Raw genomic sequence first — 17,421 nt, forward strand, 5'->3', positions numbered from 1 at the left:
CACCAGCACCTGGCTGGATTAATTTTTAAAAGATCCTTGGGGATAGTTCTGCAGTGAGTGTGCATAATCTCCTTTAAATTTTAAACTACTTTATGTGGTGGGACCTTTATTCTTATTTACAGAGGAGTGTCAAGGCCCCTTGATAACACTTTCCCCCACCCCACCCTCCTACCATCTCTCTCAACTAGAACACAGTCCAGCCTGGTCAGCTCATTGAGCCCTGGCTATAACACAGGTGAGGGGAGAGGAGAGGTAGAGGCGACAATGGGGAAGAGTGGGGTAACTCAAGTGCTTTTCAGGCACAGCAGCTTTCTAAAGTCAGCACCCGGGCCCCTGACCAGTTCCACCATACCTGGTCAGTCCCATGGGGCTTGGACAGGTCCTCTGAGTCTGAGCTAGTACAGGCATCCCACCATCCCTGCCCCTACACCACTACAGGACCAGCCCCACACAGACAATACCTCCCAATGAGCCACCCTTTGTTTCCACAGTGACATTGCCCCTGCTGTTCACATGCCCTCTCCACATTAGATAGAAATGCCCCTGAAAAACCCTCCTGAGAGGAAAAAAAATCCACAGCATATGCTTGACCCACCAAACAGCCTAGCTTAGCAACACAGTCTACCCCCGGGCTAGCAGAGGCTCACCCTGTGACTCGGTGACTGAGAGCTAGAGATCTCTGTCTCTGCCCAGTATCGCAAGAAGCTCATGCCAAAGTATCAGCCCAGGAAAAGAGAAAAAGGCAAAAAAGCAGAAATCCAGGTGCAGTTTCTACAGAATGGACCTTGTTTACACGCCATCATAAAAATTTTTTGAAAAGTCCTATATCAAACCATTGTACCTTGGGTACTATTTGTGCTCCCTTAGTTCCCAAGCAGACACACTACAGGGCAGGATGCGTTCTTGAGCATCCCACAGAGGTGAATAAAATGTCAGCTTTGCCCATGGTAGAAACGATAAATGCTGCTGGCTATCAGCTCTGTGTGGATTCTCAGTGGTTCTTTTTTTTTTTTTTTTTTTATTCTGCCAGCCTGGGGTCTAGACTCAGGGCCTGAGCACTGTCCCTGGCTTCTTTTTGCTCAAGGCTAACACTCTGCCACTTGAGCCACAACACCACTTCTGGCTTTTTCTACATATGTGGTGCTGAGGAATCAAGCCCAGGGTTTCATGTATGCAAGGCACGTACTTTACCACAAGGCTGTATTCCCAGCTCCATCTCAGTGATTCTTAAGAAATCTCAGTCTTCTGGCTCTGGTCACTTTGAGAGGATTTGTACTCCCCTCCCCTCTTAATGGGATATCTGGTCAGTGACGAACACCTGGACAATTGCCTGTGCCGGCAATTCAGGAACAAGGAAGTTTTGGGCATGGGAGGGTCTATTCCTATATAGCCCAATAAAGTTAAAGATGCCGAGTGTGGGGAAGTTAAAATAAAAGCGTAGGGAGCTGGCCAGAGAGGAGTGGCATCTATGATTCCCAGAAGAGAAATCAAGCCACCCCATTCCTGAATCCACCCATCCCACAAGCAGAGAAGGTGGTCAGAGACCCTCTGAAGGTGGTCTCCATCCGTAAAAAGTGTGCAAAGTAATGGAGATGATGAGGACAGGGGATGGGCAGCTGGTGTTCTAGACATTGCTAGGAAAGGCCAGCCCTAGCAGACTGGGAACAGTGAGTGGTCCCTCCGAATGGAGCAGGCAGAAATGCTGGAGAGGGGGCTGGCCAATACGCAGATAATCATAGAACCCAGAGCCTTCTTGTGCCTACCAGACCCTTTGGGTGATGTGTGTATGTGTGTGTGTGTGTGTGTGTGTGTGTGTGTGTGTGTCCGTGTGAGGACTCTCACATTTCTATTATACCACACCACACCACACCACAGAGCCGGAAGGCAAGAATGGGCCCCTTGCAGGACACACCTGCCCTGCCCACTAACATATTCATTCAGGCCTTAACAATAACCCCATACATAGCTCAGTGCATACAGGTCACTACTCAGGACACATAAGAGCACAGTGGGCCCCTACATACATACATACATACACACACACACACACACACACACACACACACACACACAGCCTTCACTCCTCTCCCTTCCCTGCCCACCCACCCCACCCCCACATACAGCTTCCAGGGCTTGTTGGGTACCCTCAGCCAAGACACTCCTTTCATTCTCTTCCCCCATTCCTGGCTGCTGGTGTGCTGAGTCCTTCATCTTGAGCTCGAGCTCTTGCTGTTTTGTTTGTTTGATTGCAGGTCCCTGGAGCTAGGAGCTAGGGAGCTTGAGGAGCTGGGAGTGGCTATGCCAGCCCTTCTGGGACCTCTGAAAGTTGGGTAGAGAAAAGCCTCAGGTTCTCTGCCCTTTCTGTCCAGCTAAACTCAGCTTCCAGAAAGACAATCCATCTTCCGTCATGCTCAGAGGGACTTGGGGGTGGAGGGGTGTCTAAGGAAGTTGCAACAGGAGTGCACTAGATGATAAGAACACAGGGGCAGAGGCTCCTGGGGGCAGCAGCACACCCAGAGCCCAGTAAAGGGTGCTCTCTCTCTCTCTCTCGCTCTCTCTCTCTCTCTCTGCCTCTCCCTCTGCCCTGAAACCCTCAACCCATCCTCCAGGCCTGGGGAGCCTCTCTACACCTATACCCAATCCTGTGAAAGGGTCTGTCTTCTCAGCTCATGGAGCACCCAAATCCAGGAAACTCCTAGGCCCTTCCTAGCTTCTTGCAAGCCCTCGGGCTTCAGGCATTTCATCTGGCACCCAGAGGGAAAGCAATGAGAAAGCAGGGCTCAGGACAGCAGAGCCTAGAGACCAATCATTCTAGAGTTTCGGCATGGTCAGTGGTGCGAGCTTTGCCCCATATCCGCCTATCCTCACAATCAGCAGGCTCAAGGTCCACAGAATTCCTCCAAAAAGATACCTCAAAACAACACTGGATACACTCTATGTCAGACTCCAACATATAAGGTCAAAGACCCATGCCTAGGATAGCCTTATTCCTTGCCCTTCTCAGTAAGCCGGGCCTGACCTCAAGTTATGAAAGCATGAACAGATCACCAACTGTAGCCTGAGAGCAAGCACCACGCTCGGGGCCATTGCAAACCCAGTGCTTCCTAGGAACTCGGAATAAAAAATAAAAACACCTCAGAGAAACTGAGGGCTAAAGAGGCAGATTCTGAGAAAACCCAAACAGGTGGTCCTAAGGGCCTGTGGTCCACTATAAGGCAAGAGAGACCAGTAAGCCCCCCCCCCCCCAGTCACTCTGGCTGCCTCTGTTTCCTCTTGCTGAGAAGGAACTGAAGGAATGAGGAAAAGTCTGCACCCCTACTCTAGGGCACACCCAGCTTTGGCCAGCTTACCTGGCCTTACTGGGCTGTCAGTCTAGCTGTTCCAGAAAGAGAACATTTTCTTCCCACTCTATTTGGACAGCTGCAGGGAGATTGATGATGACAAGAAAACATCAGTTCACTGGGGTAGGAGTGTGTGTATGTGCAGAGAACAGGGCTTCAGGGAGTTGTGGTGAGAACCATAGATAGGAATTGGCTGAATGGAATGGAAGGGGCCTTAGGGCCAATCTGCTTGGGACAAGGAAGGTCTATGCTAGTTAAGCTTTCTTTTGAGCACTGCAAAGAGGGGTAGGTAGGATGCAGGCTGCCCTTGGGGGGAGGGGCCAGAAGCTCCAGGGCAAAGGAGGAAAATGATTCTCTTTGAATAGAATCTATTCAGTTTAAGAGTGGGGCTAAGGGGCTGGGGATATAGCCTAGTGGCAAGAGTGCCTGCCTCGGATACACGAGGCCCTAGGTTCGATTCCCCAGCACCACATATACAGAAAACGGCCAGAAGCGGTGCTGTGGCTCAAGTGGCGGAGTGCTAGCCTTGAGCGGGAAGAAGCCAGGGACAGTGCTCAGGCCCTGAGTCCAAGGCCCAGGACTGGCCAAAAAAAAAAAAAAAAAGAGTGGGGCTAAGGGCCAGCCTGGTAGGCCCAGACCCAAAGACTATGGGGCCTTCCTCCAAGACAGGTGTCAAGGCCTACTCCTTAGTTGATCCAGCCCTGGTGGGCATGGCCCTAGAGAAGGAAGACAGCAGGAACAGGTGACAACCTAGGTACTAGAACCTACTCATTTTCACCCTGTGGAACCATGGTGGCTCACACTATGTACCAGGCCTTCACCTATCAGACCCCAAACCCATGCCTGGGACTTTGTGGTTCCGCACACCCATCTCTTCATAGAAACCTCTGGAGTCAGGAAAAAAAAAAAACCAAACAAAAAACAGAGACATTAAAGAAGATAAGGAAGCAGACCCTGAGATAACCCAGAAAGGGAGATTCCTCTCATTTAATGGCCTCTCACCAGTTCCCCTCTCCTCCTGAGTCACAGGGAACATCAGGGAAAATGAAGGAAACAGCAGCCAGGGATTCAGACACCAGCACCACATTCATGCAGAGTTCTATTAAAAACCACAGAAGCACCATCTTCTCTGCTTTAATCCTTACACTTCCTCAGAAGTTGCAATAAAAGAACAGCGTTCTCCCTCTGACCTGACCTTCTTGCTCCAAATAATTAGTGTGCTCTGGGAACTACAGAAGAATAACTTAAAGACACCTCTCTCGTGGAAAAAACAAACACTTAGGAAAATGACTCCTCTGTCTTCCAGGGAGTATGTAACAAAATTCATCCTTTTGGGAGCTGAGAATATGGCTTAGCAGTAGAGTGCTTGCCTAGCATGCATGAAGCCTTGGGTTCGATTCCTCAGCACCACATAAGCAGAAAAAAAGTCAGAAGTGGTGCTGCGGCTCAAATGGTAGAGTGCTAGCCTTGAGCAAAAAGAAACCAAGGACAGTGCTCTGGTCCTGAGTTCACACCCCAGGACTGGCAAAAAAATACATACATACAATCCATTCTTTCTTTGCTAAGATGCCTGGACATCAGCCACCAAAGTTTAACAAGCAAATCAATCTTAAAAGTCTTTGAGGAGGGCTAGGAATGTGACTTAGTGGTAGAGTGCTTACCTAACATGCATGAAGCCCTGGGTTCGATTCCTCAGTACCACATAAACAGAAAAAGCTGAAAGCAGTGCTGTGGCTCAAGTGGTAGAGTGCTAGCCTTGAGCAAAAGAAGCTCAGGGACAGTGCCCAGGCTCTGGGTTCAAGCCCCAGAACTGGCAAAAGAAAAAGTCAAGGTCAATAGATAACAGTAAAACCACAAGAGTGATTAAATGTAATATACATAGGAACAATGATAAACACTTATCTCTGAGCTGAACCCCAACTTCTTGTTCACTATAAATAGCCAGGATATTAAAGCCCTTGGCACATCTGTTATCAGATGGTCCGCACCCATGTTTGGGTAGTATACTATTTAATCTTTTGCTTTACTAATAAACTCTCTTGGTTTCTACTTTGATGTATCCTCAAATTCTTTTCTATGACAATATCAAGAATTCAGCATTCAACCAGGCCCTAGTGGCTCACATCTGGAATCCCAGCTACCCAGTAGGCTGAGATCTGAGGATCATGGTTCAAAGCCAGGCCGGGCAGGAAAGTACATGAGACTCTTATCTCCGATTAACCACCAAAAAACTGGAATTGGAGCTGTGGCTCAAGTGGTTGAGTGATAGCCTTGAGCAAAAGAGCTGAGGGACAGTACCAAGACCCCTAAGTTCAAGCCCTATGACCAACCAAAAAAAAAAAAAAAAGGAAAAAGCAAATACACATTGAAAGGGCCAGGCAGCAGACTCCCCTTTTTGGAGGCCTCCTTGGAGCATCACCAGTGACCCATCCTGTAACACTCGCAGTCGTCCCATCCAGTGTCTCTTGGTCTCCATCTCCACCTCTTCCTACTGCCTACCCACCCCCACCCACACCCCCACTCCTCTTACGTAAGTGGCCTGAGAACACACAGAGAGAGCTTTGTTGTCAAACTAAATCCATACGGAGCCGGAATCGGCCCAACGCAGCTGTTCCCCATTCCCTCTGCCTTGGCAGGGTTGAGACTCCAGGCAGGAAGCCCCTACATGCCTCCATTTGGGGAAACAGGGGACAAACACTGGCCCCAGGGCCCCTAGGCAGCTGAATGGGTGGCCAGGGATCAGTTACGGCAAGGAACCAGAACCAAGTCGTCCCAGTACAAAGCCAAGGTCACAAAGACTCCAGGCCAGGGACAGGCAACGCATGCTAGGCCCTGAGGAGGTGGGGGTACCCCATGTTCTGTCCACACACAGATGCGTGCCTGTGTACTCTTACACACATACAACCTGGGTAACATTCATTTGCATGCTTCAAGACACACAGGCACACACAAATACATGCATCAGCCCAAGCACAACAGGTGTGCTCACCTGGCAGGGGTCTGAGTGGAAACCTCTTCTCTGCCCTGGCCAGCTCCATCCATCCTAGCAGGTACCTCTGGGGAAAGAACTGGAGCTCTGGAAAGCGGAGGGCAGAGGTCATGGACGCTCTCTTTGCCGCCCTTCTTTGGAGACCCTCAGGTGGCGCAGAAGGATGAAATCCCGCCTACCTGCCCAAGAAGATGTCCAAAGAGGTTGGTGAGGGCTCAGGAAAAAGTCCTGAAGATCAAAGAATTGCATATTCTGGGCAGGGACTGTCTCTTCAGCCATCCAACTGCAGGTATGGCCACTTCCACTCAAAGATACCAGAGCTGCTGGCATGTGGGGTGCCTTTGGGCTCTCACTGAAGGCTCTCCTGAGCACCCCAGCTCTCTGGGGAATCCAGCCCAGACTCCCTAGGGACAACCTAAATGCTCAGGCCTGGTGGGGATGGGGGAGAGGAAGAAAAGGAGAAGAAAGAAGGGAGGAAATGAGACCAGAGAGAAGGGCAGTAAATGAGGAGAGAAGGGCCAATATTGTCCAAGAAGGCAACTTCCCATCTCCACCAACGCTTCTCTGCTCCTTGGGACACAGCCAGTCCTATCTAGACCAGTGCACTAGGTGTTAATCCACTGAGTCCTGGAGCCCATCATGCCCCTTCAACAACTCCGGACCTGGAGAACCAAACTGCTTAAAAGGAAAAACAAAAGTATGAGCCAGGCATGGTGGCTCTCGCGCCTATAATCCTAACTACTCAAAAGACTGAGATCTGAGAATGGTGGTTCAAAGCCAGCCCTGGCAGGAAAGTCTGTAAGACTCTTATCTTCAAGAAACTACTCAAGTGAGCTGGCCTAGTGATAGAGGGCTTGCCTCGCATACATGAAGCCCCGGGTTCGATTCCTCAGCAGCACATATAGAGAAAAGGCCAGAAATGGTGCTGTGGCTCAAGTTGGCAGAGTGCTAACCTTGAGCAAAAAAGAAGCCAGGGACAGTGCTCAGGCCCAGGACTGGCAAAAACCAGAAAAAAGAAAGAAAGAAAGAAAGAAAGAAAGAAAGAAAGAAAGAAAGAAAGAAAGAAAGAAAGAAAGAAAGAAAGAAAGAAAGAAAGAAAGAAAGAAAGAAAGAAAGAAAGAAAGAAAGAAAGAAAGAAAGAAAGAAAAGGAAGGAAGGAAGGAAGAAAGAAAGAAGGAAAGAAAGAAAGAAAGAAAGAAAGAAAGAAAGAAAGAAAGAAAGAAAGAAAGAAAGAAAGGAAACTACTCAGAAAATGCTGGAAGTGGCACTGTGGTTCAAGTGATAGAGATCTAGCCTTGAGCAAAAGAAGCTCAGGGACAGGGACAGTGCCCCAGGCTCTGAGTTCAAGCCCCAAGATCAGCAGAAAAAAAGATGAGTTAGGGGGTCAGGGTGAACGAGGTCAAGGTTTAGCCCAACTGGGGAGTGGGCTGCTGCCTCCTAGCCAGGTGAGAGAAAGGCTCTGTGACCTTGAACAAGTTAGTAAATCTATGCCATCACTTTATCATTTGCAGAAAGAAATATCAATGAAGTAGCTACTATATAATTGCCACTAAGTGCTGAAGAATGGGACAATTTCAAGTCCTGCCCTATGGTGTGGTGCGTTAGTACCGATGTCCACCTCTACTGTCCCTCCAAGGTTGAAAACGTTTGTTTCCTGTGCATCTCCAGCCTTTGTTGGCAGGGCAGATATTATTATCTGTATCTCAGGCACAGGTGTGCTGATTGAGAACTGATCAAGTTCAAGTCCTGCCTGAGGCTAGACAAATAAGAGCCGCCAAACTAACCTACTCTACTTTCCCTAGGCCCCCCAAAAAGATGCCTTTAGTCTCTGAGCCCCACCCAGGAATAACAGAAGCCCAGCCAGCATTTATAGAGTACCAGTTTCCAGGCAGTGAATGTTATCTGAAATGCTATCTCATTAAGAAGTGTTAATTTCTTGAAGGAGTAAACAAAGCTAACAAAGGCAAGCTGGCTGAGAGTCTGCCTCCAGGGATGCAAATCTCCAGGTTCCCCAGCTCCCGGGAGAGCTCTGCTGGACCATCTGTCTCTGGTTCAGCTGTAGGGGACAGTGTTCCATTCTAGGCCCACTAGGCCCACAGTCTTCTCCCTATCACCGGAATGGGACCTGTGCCAAATGGAGAAAGTTGGGAAGCACTCCCAGAGCAGATACCTGATATCATGTGAAGGACATTCCCAATGAACAAAGGCCGTTCGTTATCAAAGATGCCCAATCCACGCGAGGGGATCGTGGGAGCAAAGTCAAGGGAGAAGTACATGTAACATGGTACCAAAAATAAAGAGAGAGAGAGAACATTCTTAGCAGACTCCAAGGAGGGTTTAGAGGGGGGGGGGGGAGCCAATAAAACCCTCTGATCCAATTTCAAAAAAAATTTAAATAGAAAGCAAATATGTAGAAAGACTAAAAATGGAGAGGGTTTTTTTTTTTTTTTTGGTGGTGATGAGTTGTGTGTGTGTGTGTGTGTGTGTGTGTGTGTGTGTATGTATGCACACACATGCGCCCCAGGAGTAGGGACTGAACTCAGGGCCTAGGTGCTGTTCTTTAACTTTTTTTTTTTTTTGCTCCTGGCTGGCACTCTACCACTTGTTCAGCTTTTTGGTGATTAACTGGTGATAAGAGTTGCACAGACTTCCAACCTGGGTTGGCTTCAAACTACAGATCCTCAGATCTCAGCTTCCTATGTAGCTAGGATTATAAGCATGAGCCAACGTGATGCTGTTGGGGTTGAAGGAAATGAACATGGCAGGTGGTGGGTATGGCTTTCTTGGGTTCCACATCACAAGAGCGCTAACACAGAAAGAACAAGTGATGCAAGGACCACAAGGTCACTAAAAGGGGTGGGTGGAAGGATAGGTACAGAAATGCCAGCTGAGGTGGGAGGGATGAGGCATGCTCTCTCTCTGTGGACCAGCTCCTACCCAATGCCACCTGGATTCCTGCCTGCCTCTTTGGTATCTGAATAAAGACCTGGGAAGTAGCAGCTCACACTGGGGCCAGGTTGGGGTCAGGCTCTTTTCTACCAAACAGCTCACCTGACAAAAGGAAAATTCTTTGTTTTCCCTTTGGCTCTCACCAAAGGAGGAAATGAGGCCAGGAGAACAGAAAGACAAAGTTTGGAAACCCAAGCTACATTTTCCAGTCATTCATAAAACAAATATTTAATGAGCACCTATTATTTGCTAGTCATCATTCAAGGCAATGAGAAGAGAACAGGGGACAAGGCAGGCCAAGTTCCTAAAATCTCAAGAGGAGAAGGTCTGAAGTGTTCAGATCTATTCCACACCACCAACATGCTTCACCTGATCAAGATCAAGGTCCTGGTCAAGGTCACCAGTATATGCTCCAAGATCCTCAATGACCATGAACAAGGGATTCGCTCCTTCCACATGCAGAATCCAGAGGATGGCCATCTTGAAGTCTTGCTACTATCTCTTCCCACCCACTGGGATTCTCCAGAAAAAGAATTAACCACATCTATGCGCTATTAGAATATACATACTTTAAATCAAGGTGAAAGGTGAGCCTTCATCTTTCTGGTTCAGTGTTTATTCTCACAAGCCCAGAACTCCAAGGATCCTTCCTGTTCTGCTACAAACAGTCCCCAAATACGAGAAACCCATTGGCGTGGTCCCTACTTCTCTCCCCGCCAGAAGCCCCCCCCCTCCTGACAAGCACAACCTCAAAAGGACAGGGAGGGTTGTGGGTGTCCAGCATGTGCGAAGGGCAGAGGTGGCTCTTCCTGGATGGAGAATGGGGCCTTTAGGGGGGATTGAGACAGCCCAGAATGCACCATCACCTGCAAAGGTGTGCCTACCTGTGGAAATCTGGGGCAGCCACCTCGGCGGGTGCTCAGGCTGGGACCCCACAAGGGCCCCTCCCTACTCCACGTGTCCCTGTGGCAGCCATGTGGGCGGCCCAGGAACCACATTTCCAAAGGAATAGGAGCCGGCAGGAGGGGCAGATGGAAGCAATTACCGGCGGGAAAGCAGCGAGGTGGGGGGCTGGGAGGGGCCCTCAAGAAGGAGGGAAGCTAGGAGAGGGAGGCTGGAGGGAGGAGCAGACCACTGGCCTGGCCACTGGCCTGCCCTACAGAGGGCTGAGAAGCCCAGTGACTGGGATCAGGATTGCACCCAGGCGATGGGCAGGGCAAGATGTCGGTTCCGGGCAGCACAAAGAGGCCAGGGGTTGTGTTCCAACTTGGTCACTAACATACTGTGGCCCTGAGCAAACTCCTCACACCTTTGACTCAGAGCCTTTTTCTTCAGTGCTGGTTAACACAAGCTTGGGGGAGGGGGGGTAGGTATGGACAGAACAGGGCTGGAAAGTGCAGGTTTTAGAAACAGGCCCTGGTCAGCAGCTTATATGCATCATGACCTTGGCCATGTACTTTAATCTTCCTGCTTCAGTTTCTTCATTCTGGGAAGCACATATGAAGTGATGCAAATAAGATTTTTAATGTGTAAGACCAGGCTTTTAGAAAGTGTTTCAACCGTACATGGTAACTCTTGTTTTTTTGCTAAGCTTCCTTCCTTCCCTTATTTTCTTCCTCTCTCCCCTCCTTCTTTTCTTCCTCCTTCCCTCCACCCCTTCCTTCCATTCTTCTTTTCCTCCCTCCTACTCTCTCTAGCCTGCCTGCCTTCTTTCCTTCCTTCCTTCTTTCCTTCTTTCTTTCCTTCCTTCCTTCCTTTCTTCCTTCCTTCCTTCTTCCCTCGCTCCCTCCCTCCCTCCCTCCCTCCCTCCTCCCTTCCTTTCTTCCTTCCTTCGTTCCCCTACTCCTTTTGTGGAGCTGGGAATTGAACCAGGGCTTCATACATGCCAGACAAGCACTTTCCCACGGAGCTATATCTTCACGCTCTAAGTCCCTTTTCATTATGGCTTATTACACTGCAATGGGTAAGAAAATGCAGGGCAGACCATTGGCACAAGTGGCATTACTGCAATCCCTGCAGCGCCACCACACCCCAGAGGAGGTTTTGGGCCCAAAGCAGATATATAGCTACATGCTGGCTTAGCACCCTTCTGCCTGCTCCCTGGACTTTCCCAGATTCTGGAGTCCCTAACCCCAGCATTGGCTTGAACTTAGGTGCAGGCAAGAGGACAAACACTGTCCTTGTCCTCCAGCAGCTCCTAGGCTTCTGGCATCCCAGCTTTCCTCACATGTATGTCCCAGAAGGAAAACTGAGGGCCTAGCCAGACTGACCCCTGGCCCCAGAAGAGCAGCAGACCCTCCCCTGTGTTGGGCCTAGAGCAGAACATAGGGCTTTGGAGTCTAGACAATCCCATTATCTCTCTGCAGGGGGACAGGCAGAGATGGCCTGTGTGGTGTGGCTACTGGCTCTCAGTTTCCCCGGCTCCAGGTGAGAGTAAAGACTCACACCTGGACACTCACACCCTTCTCTCTCTGAATGCAACAGGCTGAGGAGTGTGGATAGGGAGAGCACGAGGCCAGCAGCTCATTCCACATCAGTACTGAGGTCTGGGAAGGAACAGTCTGATGACTCTAGTCACCCAAAGGAGCCAACCCTAACTACTCTGTCACCAAAACTAAAAGCTTCCAGTCAACAGCCAGGTCTTGAGAAAGAAGGTGGGTCCTAAGTGCCAGGGGACCCAGAAGCAGTAGCTAAGTTACCCACCAGCAGGAAGCAATACAATACATAGTGCCACGGGGCTGAGTCAGGGGAGGGAAGCAGGTACGGTGAGCTCAAGGGCCCAAGTCCTTAATACCGGCCCGGTCCTTCTATGTCCAAAGTCCATCTCCTGGACTCCCTATCTTGATTGCAATCTGTTGGCTTGGCCTTCAGACTTTATGGGAGCCTGGGGTCCCTATCCATCCCTCCACTTCACACACACAGGGGCCTGGAACCTGGGAGCATGTAACCATTAGGGGTAAGGTGGAGTGATCCCTTGCCTACAACAGATGGTGCACACCTCAATCCGTGGTGTGAGAGGAGCTCTAGTTCCATTGGAAACTCTGGGAGCAGTGACTCTGAGGTGGTCACCCTAGCAAGGGCAGATGCTAGCTAGCTCAGATGGCCACAGAGCAAGATGGTGCCAGAAATGAGGCTGGACTCTGTGCAACTCCTGGCCTGGAGGCAGGGAAGGGGATAGGGGAGGGAGGTTTGAACTTTCCAGGATTTACAGCAGTTCCAGAAAGGGGCAGACGCATGAGTCTACCCAAAAATCAAATGTGTCTGTAGGGGCCAAGACCGGCTGCTTCTTCAGAGTCAAGGGAAAGGGGTGAGTTGCTATTTCAGGGAAGGGAGTAAAGGAGGGAAGGAAAACCCAGAAGGTGCCAGGGGCTACTTCCACCTGGGAAGAGGAGCCCTGTTCAGCAGCAAAACCCACTTCCAAACTAAAGATGCTTTGTCAGCCCAAAGTCCAAGTAGGTAAGTAACACTTTTTTTATCCTCTGGTGCTGAGATCAGTCCGAGAGCCTTGAACATGTTAGGCAAGCTCCCTACCAGTGAGCCACACTTCCAGATCCCAAATTACTCTATGTGTGTCTGTGTGAATGTCATGCACGCACTATTGGGACTTGAACTCCAGGCCTGGGTGCCGTCCCTTTGCTGTTCCCCTCAATGTTGGAGCTCTATCCTTGAGCCACAACTCTACTTCCTGGTGTTTGGTTGTTGTTTGTTTGTTTTGTTTGTTGTTTGGTGGTTAATTGGAGGCAATCATCTCATGGATTTGTCTGCCCCAGCTGGCTTCCAACCACAGATCTCAGCCTCCTGACCAGCTAGGATTACAGGCACGAGCTGTCGGCACTCAGCTCCTACTTCATTTTTTCCTAATGTCTCCTACCATCTGTGTCCTTCTCCTGGTCGCCTTAAGAGTCCAGAACCAACTCCTGGTTCTCCCTTGACTTCTTGGTGGAATCAAGGATTCCTGAGCAGCCTGAGATCTCCCACCTGGTCCGCAGCAGGACAGGGCATAAAGGGTACTCTCAGAAGCACAGCAGGAAATAGGTCAGAGGAAGTTGGGCCACCTCAACTTGGGCAGATGGCACTCCTAGACCAGCGCCCAGCAAAGTAAAAGAGCTCCACAGTTACTTTTTTTTTTTTTTTTTTGCCAGTCCTGGGGCTTGGACTGAGGGTCTGAGCACTGTCCCTGGCTTCTTTTTGCTCAAGGCTAACACTCTACCACTTAAGCCACAGAGCCACTTCTGGCCGTTTTCTGTATATGAGAAATTGAACCCAGGGCTTCCTTCATGTAGGCGAGGCAAGCACTCTTGCCACTAGGCCATATCCCCAGCCCCTCCACAGTTACTTTCTCCACCCCAAGCAGTAGGGGCTATAGGTATCTCTCTAGAAGGAGAAAGCGGCTCTAGAAGAGTAGAGGTGTGGGAGAAATATTTCCAGCAGCGAATAGCTCTTCCCCTTGAAAGCACTTTTCAAAGTACTTAATACAGAGCAACTCATTTAAAAATCTCACAGGCAAATGCCAGAGCCTGGAGGAGCAGCATGGGAGGGTGGGGTCAGCAGGATGGGCCTTGCACAGTTAGCATGGGCTTGTGTCCCGGGTGGCAACGCGGCCTGCTAACAGGCCCATTCCCAAGGTTCCATAAAGTCTTGAACTTGGCTTCTACACCGCGCTTCCCTCCAGTAGTGCTCAGGACAGGCTGCTTGGGTGGTGGCCGTGGGGAAGGGGCCATCCTATAGGTGGCCATGAGGTCAGGCAGGGCACAGTTGTGCACCCGCACACCATCTACACCCCCAGATGTAATGCAGCAGTCCCTGAAGCAGGGTCCTGGAGACCCAGTCTGGGGAACAGAGAAAAGCAGCAACAGTAGATCAGGCCTCACAAGGCAGACAAAACCTCCCCTAGTCCAAGGTTGGGAATGGAAAGGGGCTGTGCTGGCAGGCATACTGGCAGCCCTGGGCTGTCCAGAGGCCCCTGCCAACGAGGGACACAGGAAGACACTCAGAGCAGACAGCTGAGCCCAAGGGCTTTGCCTCCAGTTCAAGCCCACCCTCTTCTTCCCACTGCCTACCACTCTGGCAAGCTGTGAGGCACGGTGGCCTAGGCCCCAAAGACCCCAATAATATGATCCTGATGCTAGGGGCATGGCCAGCCTCCAGCGGGCCACCCCACGGCGGGGAACTGCTCAGCGACCTTGCAACTCCCACACACAGAGCCAGCAAAGCTTGTCACCTTCAGCCCGGCCCTCCCACGTGTCCCAGACTCGGGGGAGGGAGGAGGTGAGGGGCGGTGGGGAGAGTTGTGGGAGAAACCATGGCTCAGAGAATGCTTAGAGGTGTGGACACCTCTGCCGTGCAGATCCGGGGGGTAGAAACTTTACCGAGAGGAGGAGTGTCCAGTTTGCCTACTCTAAGGGCGCGAGGAGAATTGGTCTTCCCGCCGGGGGGAAAAAAAATCGGACCCAGGGCAAGGAACCCCGGGAAACAGCCCCTTCCTTAGGGCTGTGGCCACCCCACCCAACCCAGGGCCGAACTGCGTCCCCGAGCTGGGCCTGTCCGCCTCCCCGAGCCACGGCGGGTGGCAGCCCGGGACCCCTCGGCGCTCCCCGCCCTCCAGCGCGGGGGCCCCCCCGAGCCCGGCGCCGCGTACTCACCCTCGCGGGTGGAGCGGGGCGGGGCAGGCCGGTTCCGCGCGCAGCTCCGATCCGCTAGGCGCACGGACTGGCGGCGCGGCGCGGCGGCTCCGCTCGGCCCGGTCCCTGTCCCTGTCCCGGGGCGCGGGGCCGGCCTGGGAGCGGGCGAGTGTGCCGGCTCCCCTTGTGCCCCGTGTGACGGGGAGGCGGGGGCCCGGGCTGGGCGGGGGGCGGGGAAGGGGCTGGACACGCTTGCGCACAGCGCCGGGGAGCCGAGGAGGAAGGGCGGGGTGGTGGAGGAGGAAGGGCGGGGGCGAAGCTGGGCGCGGGCGGAGCGGACACGGGACGGGGTTAGGCACCTCCGAGCCCCCTCCGGGAGAGAGGCCCGGCGCCCGGGGTGCAGGAGGCGCGCAAAGATCCAGCGAGGGGGCGGGGGGTGAAGGCAGAGCCGGGGCCGGCGCCGCCGGTGAGTGGTGCCTGAATGGGTATGCCCTCCCGGAAACGGGGAGCTCCCAAGAAAGGGTGCTCTGCTACTCTCCCCTGCGCCGAACCGTGTCCTCCCCTCGTTGGAGAAACTGAGGCACCGGGGAGGCCTCCTTCAGGGAGCCAGTCCTTCCTCACCCCCACCCCAGGCACTTCAGGGTGGCCAGGTGACTCTAGAAACATTCCCGGGCCCTTCTGCCCAAGTCTGAGCCCGCCAACCTCCCAGTTGCTGCCTCTGCACCCCTCCCTTGCGCGCCCTATCTCAGTCCCCAGTAAGCATCTTGGTTTCCGTTCTAACTGAAGGTGCCAGGCAACCAGGCTCCAGGGGGAAACCCTATCAAACCCCCAACCCTGGACCCCCTGAGTGAGCCTGGGGAATTGACTGGGCTGAGGTAGAGTGCAGAAATCGCCCTGCAGGGCCATTCTTTTCCAAGGTCCTCTCCCCAAACCAGCACATGGTTTATTAAACCCTTAATGTGAAGAGCCCGGAGCTGGGGGCATCAAAGCCACCAAGGGAAATGTCCAATCCCTGTCTCCAGGAAGCTTACCATCCAGCTGCAGAGAGGAAACTGAACTGACTCCCTTCAAGAATAAAGCAGAGCTGGGAGCTGTAATCCTATTATGTTAGTAATCCTAGCACCTCAGGAAGCTGAGATCTGAGGATCCCAGGTTGTATCCAGGCAGGAAAGTCTGAGCCTCTTATCTTTATAATCTCTCTCTCTCTCTCTCTCTCTCTCTCTCTCTCTCTCTCTCTCTCTCTCTCTCTCTCTCTCTCTCTCTCACACACACACACACACACACACACACACACACACACACACACAGAAGCAGGGCAGGATATGACTAAGTGCAAGATCTAAGTAACTGGTAACGAGTTCAAGGAGTCCCAGAGTCCTCTAACTGAAGCTGATGTCTTGCTAACTTTATTTCAGTGGTTCCTTTGATCTTGTCAGTCATACATCCATTCAACAAGTATTTGTTGCACAGCATGCTCAGCTAGAACTGGAAACAGAGAGGGCTGGAGATATGGCTCAAGTGATAGAGTGCCTGCCTTGCAAGCGAGGTCATGAGTTTAATTCCCAGTACCATAAAAAATAAAAAAATAAAAACAGGTCTGGGAATGTGGCTTAGTGGTAGAGTGCTTGCCTAGCATGCACGAAGCCCTGGGTTTGATTCCTTGGTACCACATAAACAGAAAAAGCCAGAAGTGGCACTATGGGTCCAGTGGTAGAGTGCTTATACAAAAGAAGCTCAAGGACAGTGCCTAAGCCCTGAGTTCAAGCCCCAGGACTGGAATTTAAAAAGAACTAGAAACAAAGACCACAATAACTTAAGTCCGTGCCATGGACAAATCAAGAGGAAGAAGGAAAGTGGCTCATGCCTGTAATCCTAGCTACTCAGGAGGCTGAGAACTGAGGATGGCAGTTCAAAGCCAAGAATCTTACCTCCAATAAACTTCCAAAAAGTTGGAAGCTGTTGAGCTGGAGCTCAAGCTCAAAGCAGTAGCTTTGAGGCAAGCACTCTTGCCACTAGGCCATATCCCCAGCCCCTTGCTTTGAGAAAAAAAAGTTCAGGGACAGTACCCAGCTCCTGAGTTCAAGTCAGGATTGACAAGCACGCGTGCACACACACACAAAGAAGACCCTATTTTACAGGAAGAAAAAACTAGGTGTGTCTGACAGTAGATCCAAGAAGCAGCCTGGCTTCCAAATCTGGAGTGTGTGTGTGTGTGTGTGTGTGTGCGTGCGTGTGTGCATGTACTGATATTGAAGCTTGACCTCAAGGCCTAAACACCGTCCCTGTTGCTGTACCATTGAAGCCATCCCCCTACTTCCAGCTTTTTGTTTGTTAATTGGAGGTAAGAGTCTCCCAACCAGCAGACTTTTCTACCTGGGGTTGGCTTGGAGCTTTGATCCTCAGATCTCAGCCCCTAGAGTAGCTAGGATACCAGGCCTAAGCCACTGGTGTCTGGCTGGCTTGGCAAAAGCTTTGATATACAAGGTCTTAGCACTTTGTATTTCTTGCTAAGTGCAAGTGT

At 51.3% G+C, this 17,421-nt stretch overlaps 1 protein-coding gene across 5 annotated transcripts in view; it reads right to left on the reverse strand.

Annotated features, from left to right (window-relative positions):
* The window catches only part of St3gal4 (ST3 beta-galactoside alpha-2,3-sialyltransferase 4), a 47,537-nt gene extending 31,495 nt beyond the window's left edge, over positions 1 to 16,042 (reverse strand). The window contains exons 1-2 of one of the 5 annotated variants that reach the window (XM_048343665.1): positions 14,922 to 15,103; positions 6,331 to 6,509 (exon numbers count right to left, since the gene is read on the reverse strand). Coding sequence is in view for 1 of the 5 variants with exons in the window: in XM_048343667.1 (XP_048199624.1) it covers positions 15,932 to 15,934 (3 nt within the window). In the remaining 4 variants the exon portion in view is untranslated. Of the gene's footprint in view, positions 1 to 6,330; positions 6,998 to 14,921; positions 15,104 to 15,931 lie in introns of those variants that run through there. The other 4 variants (XM_048343667.1, XM_048343670.1, XM_048343669.1 and 1 more) reach the window with 4 other exon arrangements.
* Between the last annotated feature and the right edge of the window lie 1,379 nt (positions 16,043 to 17,421).

This window comes from Perognathus longimembris, chromosome 3 (assembly GCF_023159225.1).
Source record: "Perognathus longimembris pacificus isolate PPM17 chromosome 3, ASM2315922v1, whole genome shotgun sequence".
Taxonomy (NCBI): domain Eukaryota; kingdom Metazoa; phylum Chordata; class Mammalia; order Rodentia; family Heteromyidae; genus Perognathus; species Perognathus longimembris.